Source organism: Lepidochelys olivacea, assembly GCF_965140295.1.
Source record: "Lepidochelys olivacea isolate rLepOli2 genome assembly, chromosome: 4".
In the NCBI taxonomy this organism is placed as follows: Eukaryota; Metazoa; Chordata; order Testudines; family Cheloniidae; genus Lepidochelys; species Lepidochelys olivacea.
In genome coordinates, this window is record NC_140414.1 from 135,195,495 (window position 1) to 135,209,094 (window position 13,600).

A 13,600-nucleotide genomic window follows, 5' to 3' on the forward strand; every position below is an offset into this window, starting at 1 on the left:
CATTATTAAAACCAAAGCAATTTTCAACAAAACAAAAAAAATCTAAATTTACTTTCCCATTTACGCTGCCTGTTTAGGTTTTGCATTTAATTCAGCTTAGACCATGCAACTGGACTACACTTTGGGGTGCTCATACACTGTAATTCATCAGTGACTGAGAGACAAACACTGACGGAATATTTAACGGTTTTCTTTTTCCTGTCTTAACAGACACTTGGTTCAGATTTCAAAAAGACTATTGTGAACATCATGAATTAGCTATGCTAAAATGTCCAGCTTCCATTTCTGTTGAATATTAAGATTGACAGAAAAGACTGGCTAACCCACTCCAATCCAGTAGCAGGGGAAGTCTCTCCCTACTAATGATTCTAGCAAAAGACAGGGGTATGAATTTCTGATGGAATAGTACAGGACTCCTGGGAAACAAATACACAAACCACAAAGAGAACTTTTCCCACAGTTAAGCATTTTAGGCGGCAGATAAATTTTGTAATCGAAAGGAGCTGGTTAAAAAGACAAAGGAAGATAAATTGCTATTTTGGACATTATGCTTTGAAATAAATAAAAGGTAGAGCAGATCCTATAGCCCTGTTTCCATATTTATTCAAACAGTATACAGAATTAAAGCAGTAACACAATACACTGAATTCTTATTTCTTATTCTTTCCAGAACTGTAGCCAAAAAACTTTTAACTGCCAACAGAAACAGGAGTGCTCAGTGACAGGAAATGCGTGTTTCTTACCCTTGCAAAGCTGGTTTACAAAACTATCCAGTTGTGGGCAGCAGTAAGGTTTTTTTTTGGTTCACAATGGGGCAATGAGAAAGCAAAATACAGAAATCAGATAAAACCTATTAGAGTCAATCCCTGCAAATGCAAACTAAGATTTTTTGTTATTTCTTTTAAATTAAAATCTTTTAAAGTATAACTTTTATTGCTTCTGACTCAAAGTTAGCGGCTCTTTACCACACCCTTTACTAAGTATGAATAAATGTGTTTATTCACATAAGATTTGTACTCTGCTATTTGCATTCCTTAATCTTAGGAACATGGTTCTTGTCCTAGCACTACTACAAGAGAGAATTGGGACTGCTTTTTACTCCTTCTAAAAAAATTGTTTCTACTATGAGTCGCTATTATGAATCTACCATTCAGTTTCCATTCAAACCCTATTTCCGATCTTCTTCTAGGTTTCCCAACGTAAACTTCTTTCAGCCTGAAATTTCTCATGCTTAATTTCAAATCAGAGCAGAATTTGTTGAAAACAAAATTGGTGTTAATGAGATATACTATTCTTAAATTACTGGACTTTGGAAAATTAACTTTCTAGAATTCCAGATTCTTTTGTCCATTCATAACTTCATGGCAAGTGCACAAATTTCATACTAGTTTTATGCAGTAAGCCTCACTGATATCTTATATATCAACGGTCAAATTCTTTAATGCTGGAAACTCAGTCAGATAACCCAACAGGGATTATAAAATCTATCAGATGCCCATCAGGAATTATTACCCCTCTAAACACCATGCTGACAGAGTTTAACTGCTTTGAGTGCCACTGGCTATGCTGGGGGAGCCTTAAACCCCTAGAGTGCAGAAACATGGGTCCCAGAGCAGTTACTGGCTCAGTGGTCTATGGATCTTAACTTCTGTTCTCCTGTCTAGCACAATTGATTTAATGCAAGTCACACGAGAACAGCAGCAGACATGTTTGAGTTGTACAAGCATGAAAAAAATTCTCTTACCACTGCTACTTGAAAAAGTAAAAGAAAGGTAATGATTTTTTAAAAGTAAGAATATACTGCCTTTAACATTAGTAGGATAGTACAATAAAGACAGAAATCTGTAGAATAGATATTTACAGTTAATTTCCCAGACCAACTTTAGTTTTGTCCCCACATTCTCACCTACCTGACTTACAAGCCACAGATCCTATCACTTTCTGTGCTTTCTTTTTCTGAAGTGAGCTGAAACCCCCATGCAACTTCCCCAACCACAGGCCAGTAACCTGACATTCTTCCAATCCACCTATCAAATACCAGTGGCTTGATTTATAATATTTATAATGCTAGAAGTCTGCATGGTACTTTACAGAAATAAAAATTCAATACAGGCCTCAAGAGCGCACAACCTAAATCAAACACACCAAATTAAGATAAATGACAAAGAAAGGGAGGGACAAACATTAAGAGAACGTGAGCTGTATTACATTTCAAATGAAGCTGTTAAGTTCTCTTTTTGGAGTCTTACCCCAGTCTCACTACAGGGACGGAATAACACAGGAATGGAGGTCATCAGTGGGCACTCAGGCTACAGAGGTGGGATGACAAAGGATTGGAAGAAGGAGACTGAGGATGGTACCTTAAGAGAGAGTTTTTGCCAGGTGTAGGGGGCACAATGAAAAAAGGCACAACGCAGAGAGTGGAAGGAGGAAAAAAAGGACCAGTTAGGTATGAACAGTTGGTACAGCACAGCGGAGCCAAAGATTCCAACTTTCACAATGTGCTCGTCTGATATGAGTGCAGATACCATTGTTCCCACTTCACCTTTCAATATGGATCAAATACCCCGTCCTCTAGACAGGCCAGACACTAGTGACAAGATTTGATTGTATATATATATATATATATATATATATATATATATATATATATATATATATATATATATACACATACACACACACATATATACACACACCACTTCTTATATTTACGTAGGAAACAGCTTTTAGGAATCGTGTGAGAGGGAACGACTTGTTTCTCTTTTTGTGCACCAATGGAAGCACTAGCTTAGACCAGTCATCACTGCTCAAAGCAGTTCTAGATGACAGAGTGGTAAAAATGCTGGCAGCCACAATATGCTACCACTTCCACAGTAGCAAAATGGAGGGAGAATTTGATAAAATCTCAGGGAATACAAGGCCTTTGTAACCATCCTTTTAAAATGCAGCAGTGCACAGAGGGTTGCTAGCAGTTTGGCACATCTGCGGACCTTAAGAAGTTTTGTAAGCACAGGGTGGCCTGTGTGTCGTTTTCCATTTCCTATCCACTTTTTCTTCTACAGATAAGAACGGTAGGAGTTACCCAGAGGTGTTAATACTCTTTTGTTCATTTCAATTATTTTACCTACATTTATTTCAAGCCTAGTTTACAGAGTAACAGCCGTGTTAGTCTGTATTCGCAAAAAGAAAAGGAGTACTTGTGGCATTTTAGAGACTAACCAATTTATTTGAGCATGAGCTTTCGTGAGCTACAGCTCACTTCATCGGATGCATGCCGTGGAAACTGCAGCAGACTTTATATATACACAGAGAATATGAAAAAATACCTCCTCCCACCCCACTGTCCTGCTGGTAATAGCTTATCTAAAGTGATCATCAGGTGGGCCATTTCCAGCACAAATCCAGGTTCTCACCCTCCACCCCCCCACACAAATTCACTCTCCTGCTGGTGATAGCCCATCCAAAGTGACAACTCTTTACACAATGTGCATGATAATAAAGTTGGGCCATTTCCTGCACAAATCCAGGTTCTCTCACCCCCTCACCCCCCTCCCAAAATCCACACACACAAACTCACTATCCTGCTGGTAATAGCTCATCCAAAGTGACCATTCTCCCTACAATGTGCATAATTAAGGTGGGCCATTTCCAGCACAAATCCAGGTTTTCTCACATCCCCCCCACCCCCATACACACACAAACTCACTCTCCTGCTGGTAATAGCTCATCCAAACTGACCACTCTCCAAGTTTAAATCCAAGTTAAACCAGAACATCTGGGGGGGGGTTAGGAAAAAACAAGAGGAAATAGGCTACCTTGCATAATGACTTAGCCACTCCCAGTCTCTATTTAAGCCTAAATTAATAGTATCCAATTTGCAAATGAATTCCAATTCAGCAGTTTCTCGCTGGAGTCTGGATTTGAAGGTTTTTTGTTTTAAGATAGCGACCTTCATGTCTGTGATTGCGTGACCAGAGAGATTGAAGTGTTCTCCGACTGGTTTATGAATGTTATAATTCTTGACATCTGATTTGTATCCATTTATTCTTTTACGTAGAGACTGTCCAGTTTGACCAATGTACATGGCAGAGGGGCATTGCTGGCACATGATGGCATATATCACATTGGTGGATGTGCAGGTATACGAGCCTCTGATAGAGTGGCTGATGTTATTAGGCCCTGTGATGGTGTCCCCTGAATAGATATGTGGGCACAATTGGCAACGGGCTTTGTTGCAAGGATAAGTTCCTGGGTTAGTGGTTCTGTTGTGTGGTATGTGGTTGTTGGTGAGTATTTGCTTCGAAATATAACTACTTACAAGGAACACGGACCTAACTACTGATAGTGGAAAGTATCAGAGGATTTAATTACTTCATATGTCCTGCATAAAGAACAACAAGTAATTATTTCTGAGTTTAGAAGCCAAGGTAGCAGAAATCCCTTTTGATGAAGAGTCAAGCTGACAGCACAGATCCCTAGTGGCAAGGACACTGTAGAAGCATTCTACTTCCTTCTCCTACTGAAGCGCCATCTGTGTGCTACTTATTCCATCTGACATTTTAATTTCCACTTACCCGTTTCTTGGTTTTTTTAATCTTGGCATTCCACCTTCTAAAAGAGCCATTTTGCAATAGAAGTACTATTTGCCATACATTTCATAAAGAGGAGCTGAGTGAATTTTGAGCTTGAGAAAAGTGCCAGAAAATCAGCTTTATAGGCAACAACAGTGCTCAGGTCTCAACAGACTGCCAACAATAAGGAAGTGTCTGCACGAGCATAGTACTGCATTTTAATTCCTTTTGCATGTGCATCTATAAAACAAGGATGTGCTCCTAGAATGTAAAATAGATGCATTTAATAAATAGGAATGAACAAAAATCAGACAAGGCAGAACTTAATCCTTATGGTAGAGTTGTGTGTACTAAGGACACCTGCCCACAAGTTTGAAATCCATCCTCCCATTATTAATGGAAACAGGTGTATCACTTTACACCATCAAGACCATATATTGTATAAACATGTCTTGTTTTAAAAGTCTTTAAAAAGAACACAAGACAGACAGACAAACTGGACAAAAATTTCCCCACCCTGTGATAGACAACACTAACTACCATACTCCTCTCAAAGACACAAGTTTAATTTACATAGAAACGCTGGCCCAGATCCACAAAGGTACTTCAGTGCCCAAGTCTCCACTGCAATCCAAAAACTCTGACTGAACCTTGTAGGTGCCTAAACTCACTTATTCTCTAAGTTTTCATGGTTTAAGTTCTGTTGGTGTCTAAGTGTCTACCTCTAGGCATGCACACTGCTGCCACAGGTGTCCTGACACCTATCTCCCACCTAAGCCCCAGAGCAATTCACAAACTGGGGGAAGATAGGCAGACAAACACCTAAAGTTGTGTGAACTGCCTGATCTGGCAGGTGTGCTCAGAGGCTGCCTACTGGACTGGGTCCTATTCAAAATCTGGCAGCAGCAGAAACCCAGCTTATAACGTTTGGCCCAGTGCTTAGAGTTCTCACCTGCGATGTAGGAACCCAATTCAATTCCGTCCTCTGCCAGATGGAGAGAAAGGATTTAAAAAGGAGTCTCCCACCTCTCAAGAGTGCTCTAACCACTAAGCTATTGGATATCCTGATGCGAGGCTCCAACAATCTCTCCTACTGAAGCTGTTCCACTGTGGATAAATAATGAAAGAGTGATTAAAGCAGGGGGACTGGACAGTTGGTCTCCCACCTTCCAGGTGGGTGCCCTAACCACGCTATCAAAATAGACCCTAGAATTAAAGCCATTTATTTCTAATTTTCAGCTTCTAGCTCCTTTGAGGCCCCAAGTCTTCCAGAAACGTAGGCCCCAGAAACATAAATAGGGAAATAAAAATAAATGACTCAGTAAAAGATGGAACATTTTAAAGCTTGGTATGCTGCCTTATTCTACATCTAGCTCCTGCCATCTGAGATAGTCCTCTCTCTCTCCACCTCCTTGACGTCATCTCATTAGAAAGATATTTACTTACAAACTGAGAAAAGAGATTCAAAGGCCACTGATATACACCACACACAACTCAGATGTTTTTATATAAAAATTGTTCAGATCATAGCCACATTTTAGAACTATACTATAACCCTGATTCTCTACCAGCTTTGGATGTTTCCAAAGTCTCCAAAGATGTTTAAAACAGGAAGGATACACATGTAAAACTCCCAAGAGATGGCTGACAGTTTCTGGAAGTCTACATTCTAGGATCCCACCCCACAGCTCAAACCTTCCACAAACCTTGATTTAGAGGATGTCAGATGACTTGGCATACTGAGTTCTTCAACCTTACAGGGCAACAAGAATGCCACCTGCTGTTGTGGGGCTGGCTAGCTAGCTTTAAAGAGATTACACTCCAACTACAAAGCCATCAGGCCTTTTATATATTGGCTCTTTGTCGCTCTCTGTGGTTGGAAAACCTAAAGTACACTGACGTACAGAGTACAATCCTAAAAGTATATATTTATTAAGTCAGTTGTTTTATATGCTTCTGTAACGAAAAACACAATATTCCAACAAGGTACTTGAAAACCAGTCCAATCTATAAATACTTATGGTCTTCAGAAGAAAATGTGAAAAATTGCTTTAAAAAGTCTTCAAGCTCATAATCTCAAAAAAGTGGAACCTTAACTTTATATCATGTTTATTTTCCCTTCAATTGGCTGCTTCTTGGAATGACACCATACACTTCTGTCCTATTCCTTTTTTCTCCATAACTACCAAAATTGACAAGTCCCACTCACTGAAGGGTGGCAGACTCCCTCGTTTGGGGATTGACTTTAAAACTGCTTTTAAAAACAGAGATGATAAAGCTAGCTGTGTGGATTTCAGCAACATTTAAACTTACTCAAAGTCTGAAGTATCCCCTCAGCCTCAACCAAAAACAACTCCTTCCCATTATCATGTTCCCTGTTATTTATGAAACACCAATGTGCTCTGGGCTGTACAGGACAACATAAAAACAGTCCCAGTCCAGCAGAAGTTACAATATAGAAGAATGACAGGTTTCAGAGTAGCAGCCATGTTAGTCTGTATCCACAAAAAGAAAAGGAGTACTTGTGGCACCTTAGAGACTAACCAATTTATTTGAGCATAAGCTTTCGTGAGCTACAGCTCACTTCATCAGATGCATGCCACTGCTGATGAAGTGAGCTGTAGCTCACGAAAGCTTATGCTCAAATAAATTTGTTAGTCTCTAAGGTGCCACAAGTCCTCCTTTTCAATACAGGAGAAAAATGTTAGAGTGCACTTGGAAACCAAAACAAGGGATTGCCTTAGGGCAGTTTTAGCATATTGGTTTGTTTGTTGTGGTCATTATAGAATATTCAGAAGGAAACAAGAGAGGGTGTGAGTCATGTAATCAGGAGAAATTAGAGGAAAACAAGGTCATGTCCTTCTCTACTGATGCAGGCATCTGGGCGCTTTAGACACAACATGTCCATTTTGTTCCTGTAGCAAGAGACAGCTGTAAGAATTTTTCAACCACCTCTCAGTGCTTATTGCACCTCCTGCTCCCAGACACTGCAACAGCAGCCAGGGAACAACCAAGGCCAGGCTCACGGACTTCTACAATCTGTGCAGCTGGCAGAGGCACGCCTCTAAGGTAGAGGTGATGCCCAAAGAGACTACAGTCCCCAGCATGCTGCGGGCCAAGCCTAGAGCCTTTTAGGGGGGCGGAGCTGCGACTACAACTCCCAGCATACAGCGTGGAACTGGGCTCCTCCGGGCTCGAAGAAGTTAGTCGTCCGTGTCGACGATTAATCCCACAATGCACTGCTCCACCTTAAGACCGTAGACCTCTCCTAAGGAGTAGACGTCAGCAGGCGACAAACGTCCCACCTTACGGCGCGCGAGAGCAGCACCGGCCCATGAAGACTACAAGGACCAGCATGCAAGGCGACGCCCCCTTGTCACAGACAAAGCTTGCGCCTTGCATGCTGGGGCCCGTAGTCTCCCTAGCCGGACCGTGAGAACCGACTGCACCACTCTATTGGCCGCTTCACCCGTCACTCAATAGACGGGCAGCCAATCAGCGTCCACGTGCGCCCCGTCATTCGGTGAGAGCTGAGCAGCGATTAGAGGACACGACTTCTCCCCGTGTCTCCTCTCGTGCTCGTGACCCCGATTCATTCTCCTCGCCGGAAAGCGGCGTTATCGCGATTTGCCGAGACAGCCCCCCCCCCCATTAGCGCGACGAGAGCGCAGCGCGCGACCGGCACAGGAGCAGCGATGGCTCCTGCCCTCCCTGCCAGCTGCTGGCGCCCCCCTTCCCCGCTCACCTGGGCGGCTGCCGCGGCCCCCGCTCGCTGACAGACTCGCAGCATCTTCGTCCTCAAAGGCCGGGCACTGTGCGCGGTGGCGTGCGGGAAAGCGCCGTGTGCGGTAACTCCCAGCAGCGCCGCTGCCTCCGCCCCCACAGCCCTCGCACGCACTGCGCAGACGCAGCAACCGGCGGTGCCGCGCCGTTGTGGGGCGGAGCCGCACTGGGAGGAGATGGTGACTGACGCGAGCGGGCGCCCAATCAGGACTCGGAGAATATGCAAATAAATGGCCCGCGAGCCAACATGAGTCACGCTGGCCGTGTATCGCGCCCAGGCCTCAGGGTGGGGCGGTGGGCCGGGGTGGGAGCCAATCAGAAGTGGGGGAGCTGGCCGCTGGCAGTAGGCTGGCTAAGGGGGGAATGTAACTAAAGGGCAGTGGGTGAGGTGGGGCCACACCCCAGCCAGCCCCCTTCCCCCCCACTTGCTCAGAACATGCTGTGCCCCATGCCTGGCCGAGCTCTCAGTGCCGCGCCTTAGGGGCCCGCTACGGCTCCCACCTCAGAGGTCACCCTCAGGGCAGGCAGGAGAGTCTTGGGGCTCAAAACGAAAAGGGTCCAGTCATAGAATCATAGAATATCAGGGTTGGAAGGGACCCCAGAAGGTCATCTAGTCCAACCCCCTGCTCGAAGCAGGACCAATTCCCAGTTAAATCATCCCAGCCAGGGCTTTGTCAAGCCTGACCTTAAAAACCTCTAAGGAAGGAGATTCTACCACCTCCCTAGGTAACGCATTCCAGTGTTTCACCACCCTCTTAGTGAAAAAGTTTTTCCTAATATCCAATCTAAACCTCCCCCACTGCAACTTGAGACCATTACTCCTCGTTCTGTCATCTGCTACCATTGAGAACAGTCTAGATCCATCCTCTTTGGAACCCCCTTTCAGGTAGTTGAAAGCAGCTTTCAAATCCCCCCTCATTCTTCTCTTCTGCAGGCTAAACAATCCCAGCTCCCTCAGCCTCTCCTCATAACTCATGTGTTCCAGTCCCCTAATCATTTTTGTTGCCCTTCGCTGGACTCTCTCCAATTTATCCACATCCTTCTTGAAGTGTGGGGCCCAAAACTGGACACAGTACTCCAGATGAGGCCTCACCAATGTCAAATAGAGGGGAACGATCACGTCCCTCGATCTGCTCGCTATACCCCTACTTATACATCCCAAAATGCCATTGGCCTTCTTGGCAACAAGGGCACACTCCCCCGCTGGGAGCAAGCCTGTTGAGCTGATTGCAGCCAGGGCCATGTGCTGGAACAATTTGCACAGTGGTGCTGAGAGCCATTGTACCAAACTGTACACCCTGTATAGGATGGAATCCACTTCAAGCCAGGGGGTGCGGCAGCAGCGCCCCGAGTTCCAGCACCTATAATTGCAGCGTGAGCTTAGGGCCAAGTTTGTGCCAGAGACTCCAGCTAGCAGGCGCACCTGTTCAGTTCCAGGAGGTGGGTGGGCACAAGCCCGCCAACAGCTGAAGGTCCCTCTCCCAGTCTAAGGGGAGGAGCAGCTGAACCTGGAGCTCAAATAATTTCAGGGAACAACTAATGAGGAAACAGGGCCAGGAGGAGTGAGGTCATAGGGCCATAAGCAAGGAACCGGAGCTGGACACTGAGCAGAGAGCCCTGGACAGCTCCCACTGTTCCTCAAAGGTGTTTAGGGAACCACTGGATGCTGCCCAGAGGAACTTATGCCCAGACACGTGATCGGCTGCAAGAATGGAAAGAGGCCCCACAGTAGCAGAGCTCCTCACCATCCAGCGTCCTCCTCTTGGTTTTATAAATGGCCACTTTGACCAATGCCAGGAGGAGATTGACCAGGAGATCTTGTGACTTTGTGGGGCCACAGAGAGGATGTGCATGAATCAGAAGGTGAAGGGAATAGTGCAGCCAAAACCTTAGGAGAAGGTTCTGGAGGAGCCAAAAGAGGGGCTGCAACCTGGTGCACTCGAGATAAATGTGCGCCAGGATCTTCCTTGCCACCGCAAAAAGGGCAAGTATCAGGGATGAGGGTGTACTACGCCAAGTACATGCCTGTGCTCACAGCTCCATGAAGGAGCCGTCAGTTCATATCCCCGGCAGGCAGTAGGATCAAGGTGGAATATAGGCTGGCCTACCGGGGTTCTTCCCCCTCCACAGGTGGTAGGTCCCGCCACTTAATGTCAGGGTGGGACACGAGGGTAAGGAAATGAAATGTGTGAAGTATCAGCATGTACAGATGTGCCCTTGGCACGGTTCAGAAATGAACCAGCTACAGATCACACAGCTGGCTCAGATTATGCAGGAGGGGAGCCTGGGGCCTTGCAGACAGGGGCCCAGTGAAAAGATCCAGAGAGCCAGGAGTGTGGGGCAGGGAGCACCCTCTTGCAGGACCTGCTCAAGGAAAGCCCGAGAGGCAGGAAATAAGGCTGCCCTCGCCTCCTGGAGTACACACCAGGGAGTTGAGGGGTGGAGAGCTCCATCCGCCAACCAAGTGCCAAAGGATCCACCCAGTCCCCCTGGTCATAGTCCAGGAGGTCTCCAATTCCTGTGGCATCTGCCAGGACCAGCCTCTGTCGCACAGGGGAAGACCCCACCACTTGCACACCTAGTTGGGGGTTGTGTAGCAGGGGCTCCACGAGAAGATCTGCCCTCTCGGTGACCGCTATGGACCTGGTCACCAAAACCAGCTTCCAGGTCCGGAAGAAGACCGGCAGCTCAGAGCGGTCTTAAGGAAGACCCTTTGGATTAAGCTAAAAGAACTGCAAGTCATATGGGAGGCAGGAGTCTACAAATCTGTAGTACAGTCTCAAAAGGGAAGAAGCAATTGCTCAGGCAGTTTCAGCCAACCCCATAGACACTGCTGCCATCAGCCCTGCCTGCCACGGTTTTCACTCCTTTCCATCCAGCTAATTGGCTGCTTGCTCCGGTCCCCGCCTCCTGCCCCTACCTCACAGTCTCATCAATTCAGTCTAACTCCCATTGCTGTCCCTGCTCTTTCCGATCCTGTGCTTTTCCTTTCAATTCATCCCTTCCTTCTCTCTGCACTCTGCACCCACTCCTGCCCTACAATGTAATCCATTATGTGTAATAAAGTAAAACACACACACACAAAACACAACATTGTGAAACTAACATGTTTTCAATCACAGTTCTCTTTTTAGCAGAACCCATCCTCCCCCATTGTATCTGCCTATTTAGATTATAAACTTTTAATGCAGGAATTTATTGAGCTGGAGACTGTAGGTGTGACCGTAATAAAAATAATTAAGGGGTCCTGATCTTCACTGAAGCCTCTAGGAACGAAATATTAATTAATATTCTGGGTCAGAATTAAGGAAGATGCTTCCTTGGAACAGATTTGGGAAACACAGTGTAGTCAGCTTTCACTTATCCACATAACCTCTGGGTGAGGGTCAATGAGGATTCTTACTGGAGAAAGTGTCTGACTATGGGGTAGAATCTGGGTTAAGAATTTCTGGAGGGGGGCATTTTAGTAATTACAGACCTGGGGACAATAAACTGTCTGTTCTTTGTAAATACTGTAATTTTTTGCAGATCCACTGTGTGTCTGGAACTTCTCAGTGTTTCTAGCATGTGTTCTGCTTTATTTATGTCAGGATTAATTTGCCCTCTTCCTGCCTGAACCTATTAGTGGGAGGCTCTGATCACCCAACTGAAGGGAACAAACATAAAGGATCCCATTCTGCACCGAAAGAATCACATTTAAGTTACAGAATTACAGACTCATTTGTTAGATTTAAAAACACTGTTGATAACTTCACTGTATAGTCATATCTGATAGTATTTTGGAAGTTATAAATAGAGATATTTGAGGAAAAAATAGCTGTACACCTTTAACTTCATGGAAACACTCACAATGGACTGGGAAAACTGCCTCCAGATTTCCAGCTAGCAGTAGTTACCAGGTGTAATTCATATCATCTACACTTAGCAGGAATGCTGCATCCTTTCGTTTGGGGTATGGTTATCCATTCCTTTGTCACCTGGAGGTTCGAGTACAGCAATATGTTTTGTGTAGGGCTACACGTCAAACAGTTCAGAAATTGCGACTAGGATAGATTGTAGCTGCCTGCATAGGAAGGTCTTGATCCTGCGATAAGAACTGTAGGGCAATGCACACTATATGGGTGCAAAGGTCAGCTCATGTGGCTTTTATTACTATGGCTATTACATGTGGCTATTACATATTACATTTTATTACATGTGGCTATTATTTTATCCACCAGGACCTTAGTGGTGTTTTCTGCTAGGAATGCATCTTGCCTATAGAGAACAGGGCTTTTAGGAAGACCATGAAAGACAAAAATATTAAATGATCAGGAAGAGAAGATGTAACTGAGGGAAGGGTGGGATATTCTGCAGGGTACTTTCTACCAGCCCTTCTCACATTTTCAGATTTCCCTGGGTCCTGATGCTGCACTTTTAATGCAAGAACAGCTGCATTACTACAAATGGCTGGGTACGGAGCCTAATGTTGCAGTGGATGAGGGAAGTAAGGATTTATTCCGCTTTCACTTTTGTCAGAATGCTACTGAATGTAACCAGCCCACCCAGACATCCAAACGCATCTAATCAGGCACTAAGGTACCGGGCGCCTCTGAAACCCCCCAGAAGCGATTTAACGCTTTTCTGGCCAGCAAGACACTCATTGCAATGAGAGGACTCGGAATGTGTAACCAAGTTGGAGCTGCTGCACCGCCACCCTGCCCACAGTGCAGGGCCGGGACTAGGGAGCACGTGCACTGGTTGGCACCCGCTGCACCAGGGCGAGTAAACCTGGTAACGCCCAGCGCAAGGCGGAATGGGGCTGCATGCCCAGCTTCTCCCACCCCTGGGGCACGCGCACTTTGGTGGGGAGGGGGCAGCCCGGGGGCGGGTAAGGAAGGAAGAGCCTTGAGCCACCGCCCTGTTTAGTAAAGGATACTGCTCCGCGTAGGAATGTGCTACCGGTAGCACTTATCAATACGTACTGATTGTAAGAAACTGCTATTGTATTAAATTGCTACCTGATGGACCAGAACTGATTCCTAGAGAACCCCACTCATTATGCCCATCTTATTTACCGTTATGTCCATCTAGGTTTTATTTCCATAGTTTGTTTATGAGATGGTCATGGGAGACAGTATCAAAAGCCTTGCTAAAGGCAAGATATACCACATCTACTTCTTGTAGGCTTTTTACACTGTTAAAGCTATCAGGTTGGTTTTACATGTGAGACTGCTTGAAATACCGTTTTTAGCAAAGTTGGA

The 13,600-nt window shown here is 45.2% G+C and overlaps 1 protein-coding gene across 4 annotated transcripts in view; it reads right to left on the reverse strand.

The window, feature by feature from the left end:
- Positions 1-8,478, reverse strand: part of IMMT (inner membrane mitochondrial protein) — a 39,198-nt gene extending 30,720 nt beyond the window's left edge. For all 4 annotated transcript variants that reach the window (XM_084626982.1, XM_084626981.1, XM_084626980.1 and 1 more), the window contains exon 1: positions 8,320-8,478. In XM_084626982.1, the coding sequence (XP_084483108.1) occupies positions 8,320-8,364 (45 nt within the window). In that variant the 5' untranslated portion in view covers positions 8,365-8,478. The remainder of the gene's footprint in view (positions 1-8,319) is intronic.
- Between the last annotated feature and the right edge of the window lie 5,122 nt (positions 8,479-13,600).